At 44.1% G+C, this 5,474-nt stretch overlaps 1 protein-coding gene across 1 annotated transcript in view; it reads left to right on the plus strand.

Moving 5' to 3' along the window:
• Positions 1–5,474, plus strand: part of NMT2 (N-myristoyltransferase 2) — a 69,548-nt gene that overhangs the window by 35,363 nt on the left and 28,711 nt on the right. Inside the window, exon 3 of the mRNA XM_007460882.1 lies at positions 4,757–4,901. Coding sequence (XP_007460944.1) covers positions 4,757–4,901 — 145 coding nt within the window. The remainder of the gene's footprint in view (positions 1–4,756; positions 4,902–5,474) is intronic.

The following is a 5,474-nucleotide window of genomic DNA, read 5'->3' on the forward strand; positions in this document are numbered from 1 at the left end:
CAGCAGGAGCAACCATGGGTAAGTCTCACGTTGACTTTGCCTTGGACCAGTCTGCAGTGGCCATTCTTAATTCTATTGCCAAGGGTAGGAAGTAACCCATTTTGGACCAAACTAGAAGTGGTCCTGCTGGGCCCTGCATCTCTGTATGCTTCTGGAGATGCCGATGCCAGGTGCCACTTCCCTGGGGCCACCCATCATCCTGGCTCTGAACAGAGACCTCGTGTGCTGGGCCCAAGGAAACAGCCCTCGAAGCCAGAAACTCACAGCGAAAAGGGGTAGAGTTAGAAGTATAACAAAGCAGAGGTCATCTGATTGTTGTAGCTCCGAGTCAGTTGGGCAGTGCCTGGTGTCATGGCAGGAGCTCTGTCCTGCCCCAGAGCTCTCAAGCTGTGAGCGTTTGCCAGGCTCTGCCCCTCCTTAATAAGCTCATTTCATCTGCAACTTGGGGACATGCCTCCTCCCCAGCTCATAGGCTGTTCATGAGGTCACAATCAGACCATCTTTATAACGTGGTTTTTATACCATGTAAAGCAGCGGTCCCCAACCTTTTCGGCACCAGGGACCGGTTTCATGGAAGACAGTTTTTCCACGGACCAGGGCGGCGGGGGGATGGTTTTGGGATGATTCAAGCGCATTACATTTATTGTGCACTTGATTTCTATTATTATTGCATTGTAATATATAATAAAATAATTATATAACTCACCATAATGCTGACGGGAGGCAGAGCTCAGGCGGTAACGCGAGTGATGGGGAGCGGCTGTAAATACAGATGAAGCTTCGCTCACTCGCCCACCACTCACCTCCTGCTGTGCAGCCCGATTCCTAACAGGCTACGGACCGGTACCAGTCCATGGCCCTGAGGGGTGGGACCTCTGCTGTGAAGCACAGCATATACATAATGGCAGTTGTTACCGTTATGCCAGTTTTGTGGGGTCTCAGGTTTTTTTCTTGCACAAACTTTACATCTTACGACATTGAGTGAGCCTTGCAGGTAGTTTTGTCGTCATTGTTACCTGTTTTACACATAAGGACCAGGAATCACTGAGAAGGAAAATTCCTTGCCCCAATTTTTCCCTGATTGCCCTCGTGGGGTGAGAAGAAAGTGCAGTTTCCCCCACTAGCTTTTCAACTTGCTTCTCTGGTAATAAATAATCTATCCACAGACATAAGTTCCAAGGTAACTCATATAAGGTGCACCATAAGCTGGCAAGATATCTTGTCCATTTCTCATCGTTGCTTCATCAGACAAATGTGGTGTTATTTACATGCAGTTGTGAACATCTCCTTATTCTTTCTGTCATCACCATCAGCTGCTGCCCAGCCCTGTACCCTTGGTGATTTAGGGCCCTTCCCCTGCCTCTGGTCACTTATAAGAAACTACAGAATGGGAATTTGGGATTAGCAGAGGCAAACTAGTATGTGTAGGATGGATAAACAACAAAGTCCTACTGTATAGCGCAGGAAACTATATTCAATATTCTGTGACAAACCACAATGGAAAGGAATATGAAAAAAGATACATATATGTATAACTGAGTCACGTTGCTGTACAGCAGGAATTAACACCACATTGTAAATCAACTAAAAATTTTTTAAAATTAAAAAATAAAATGAGTGGGTGGTTGGAATTTAAAAAAAAAAAAAGGAGAAAAAGAAACTACAGCCAAGCAAGGCAGGAGGAACTGCTACCATGATATGGTAGAGAAATTCTTTTCTTTTTTCATGAAGACTAAGTCAAAATTGTTTTAATGTGGGCTTTTCACTGCATTTTAAAAACTGCTGCTCCTTTCCCTGAAACTGATGTCAGCTCTACGTAACACCATCATTTACAGTGAGTGACCTTTAGAGATTCTTCAGTTTAGAGAATATTGTGGTCTACGCTCAAGAACCAAAATAAAATATTTGGGTTCTTGTACACTTCTTAGTGATGAAGGACTTGAACATTTTTTCCAAGGTATTAAATTGGAAAATAGTGGGCAAAGAGTACAGTTGGTGTTTAGTATTTCCCAAGGAGCAGATATGGAGGAAAAGAGGCGTGTCCGACTCTTACACCAGAATATGATAGTGGGAGGCTAATGCGGGGTCAGTACACATTCTCACCTTTCAAAACACCCCGTGTGGTGCTGCTCTGGCAGGTGATTGGATAGGTTTAAGAATTTATCATAGCTGAGTTTTCCTTACTGCTCTGTCGCTATGGATTTGAAAGTTGTACTTACTTGAATCTACTTTGAGTATCATCTATAAAAATATTGACTCACGGGGTTTCCCTGGTGGCGCAGTGGTTGGGAGTCTGCCTGCCGATGCGGGGGACGTGGATTCATGCCCCGGTCCGGGAAGATCCCACATGCCGCGGAGCGGCTGGGCCCGTGAGCCATGGCCACTGAGCCTGCGCGTCCGGAGCCTGTGCTCCGCAACGGGAGAGGCCCCAACAGTGAGAGGGCCCGCATACCACAAAAAAAAAAAAAAAAAAAAAAAAATATTGACTCACTATATTGTACACCTGAAGCTAATATAATGTTGTGAATCAACCTAACTTCAATAAAAAATGAAAGCATTTAATAGTGAGCATTTGAATATGACTATTTCATGAATGGTGATTTCATGTAAAGACTGCTGGTCAACCTGCCAAGGCAGAAACCACTCTGAAGGCTTCTTCATGCAGATGGGGTACCATCATTGGCTCCTTTGGAACAAAGATGCTGATGCATGTTTGTTACAAAAGGGTTGGAGTTTGATATAGCCCTGTTAGAGGATTTAACTCAAGTAGCAGGAAAGAAGGGTTACCGTGGCAAATTCGGTGCAGATACTGTAGGTATATTTTTGTAAGACTGGGTTCTACTTGGCCTATTTTAAGATAAAGGGGTGCATGTTCAAGCATTACTAGCTGAAATACGCTGTGCTCTCACCCTATGTAAGTTGCAGGTCTCCTAGTTGATTGCACTGTTGGGAGTTCAAGTGAATGTAAATTTCATTTTGCTAGAAATCAGTTACTTTTGTGTGGGAGGTTCAGAAGAGGCCCAAACAAGAGAAATATAAAAATACAGTAAATTAGAACAAAATTATTTTGTTAAATTAGTATGTATAATTGATATATATGAACCTGATGATTCAGAACTCAATCAAAATATAAGATGAATGGCTTACAGAATTTGTGGCAGTCCTGGGTGAGGCTGTTAGACTTCCGAGAGGAGACATTAAGACTTGAACCTACCTCTGGTTAGACTCCAGCACTTTGTTTCTTGGAATCATTTTAGGGGCAAGAATCTTAAGGGAACCCAGTGAGTAAAGCCACCACAGGATGGTCTGTATTAAATAAACCCTGTTTTGTACTGAGTCAAACAAGCAAGGTTCCCAGATTCAAAGATTTGCTCCAGACCACAGACTTCAGAGTCAAAACGGAGCAGAAGTCCAAAGCTGCTGTTAATAAACCATTGAGGGTCGATGGTACCTTTCCTTGGTGCCCATGGTGTTGACATACAGGGAAACCGAAGACTCTGAGACTCCTTCTAACCAATTCTGAACCTACAGTGAAGAGCATTCTTTGTATGGCATCAAAATTCTAAAACAAATCAATAATTTCACATGTTGAAAAAACCTCATTGATTTCCATATTCAGTCCTACATGCCACTTGCTCATTTCAGTTGTAGTCTCATTTTCCATGAGGGATTTCCCAAAAAAAAAAAAAAAAAGAGCTGCGGGATCTTCAGAGATGACAGGAATATTGGCTTTGAGGAAGGAACTTTAATATTTAAAGGCATTGTCAATTTTATAGACTGAGGATACGTATTACTTAAAAGGGAGGTTGTTTCCACCACTTGGGTTGGGGAGAAAAGGCTTTTATGGTTGCAGAAGATCTGAATCCATAGAGGAAACTGCTCAATCCTCGTGGCCTCTGGAGGGGGCGTCAGTATTGGCAGAGGGTGGGGTGTGGTCCAGGAGGAGGCATCCTTAGAGAGTCCTTTCTTGATGCACTTCCTTCCCAGCCCGGCACTAAGTTCAGATTTCTTTCTTTCCTTTTTCTTTTTTTTTTTTTTTTTTTGCGGTACGCGGGCCTCTCACTGTTGCGGCCTCTCCCATTGCGGCGGAGCACAGGCTCCAGATGCGCAGGCTCAGCGGCCATGGCTCACGGGCCCAGCCGCTCCGCGGCATGTGGGATCTTCCCGGACCAGGGCACGAACCCGCGTTCTCTGCATCGGCAGGCGGACTGTCAACCACTGCGCCACCAGGGAAGCCCCCTCTTTCTTTCTTTTTATGAACTAAAATTTCCCTCATCTGCCTGGTTTCCGTTCTAGAAGTTATTTCCTTTGTCCCCACGTTGCTCCTCCCGAGCATTAACCCCAACAGTGAAGCCGAGGCTGGAGTCTGACTGGCTGCTGTATGATAGTAGCATTTGCATTGCAGGGCACTCCTCTCTGCTGCTCCCCCCACATGAGTAATTAATGGTGAGGACCTAGGACCCTTTGCAGATGGGTGGGAAACTGAAGCAGAGAGTGGTTCGGTTTACTTGAGAGTTCCCAGACTGTCAGAGCCCCATTGAAGCTATAGGACTGTTGTTGCCTTCAACCTAATACGTTTGCTTATATTTTAATACGTTAGCATACTTGAGCCCAAGGGCCAGGCTTAGAGGAGGATTGTGCATTTTTCCAGCGAACGCCGTATAGTCTCCAGTGCAGGTGCACGTGGACCTGCCCCAGGCTTGGGAGCAGCGGCAGCTTCCTCATATTTTGTGTCTGTGTGTCTTTGCTGTTGTAGAATCCCACCATTCCAATGCAGAAGTTGCAGGATATCCAGAGGGCAATGGAGCTGTTATCCGCATGCCAGGGCCCCGCCAGGAACATTGATGAGGCTGCCAAACACAGATACCAGTTTTGGGACACACAGCCGGTACCCAAACTAAGTAAGCTTTTCTGCCTTTTCCCCCCCAAAACAAAGCTGGGTTAACAACAAACAAAAAAACACAAAAGAGACTTGACTTCACTTATATGATTTGTTTTAGACCACAGATTTGAAATTTATACAAAAGTCATATTTTTCTTCTTAAAATAAGTGTTGGGTGGTGACGTTGGCTTTCAGTAACAATTTTAATCTAACTCCTGTCCCTATAAAAAAATCTAATTTCCCCACACTTCAAACATTAGTGTATTAAATATATGTATATAAGAGGGGTCTCGCCCACCCCCAGTTTTTTGGTTCTGATCTTCATGGAGTGGTTTTTCTTCTGCATAAATTTTTAGCAATCTCACACCTCAGTTATCCCAAAAGACACAGAAAATTTGCCCTATTAAATCTTACTGAAATGGAAAATTTTGCTCTGTTTAACAATAGGATTCTGAACACTCACCCATGTTGTTAATTATTACCAATGTGATAACATTTCAGTATAATAAGCAAATTGGTACACCCCGTGAAGGCCTTCATAAGTGCTCTGGTGTAGTGGGTGGTGTAGAAATCTGTAATAGGCCTCTTTCCC

This window comes from Lipotes vexillifer, unplaced genomic scaffold (assembly GCF_000442215.2).
Source record: "Lipotes vexillifer unplaced genomic scaffold, Lipotes_vexillifer_v1.1 scaffold534, whole genome shotgun sequence".
NCBI lineage: Eukaryota > Metazoa > Chordata > Mammalia > Artiodactyla > Lipotidae > Lipotes > Lipotes vexillifer.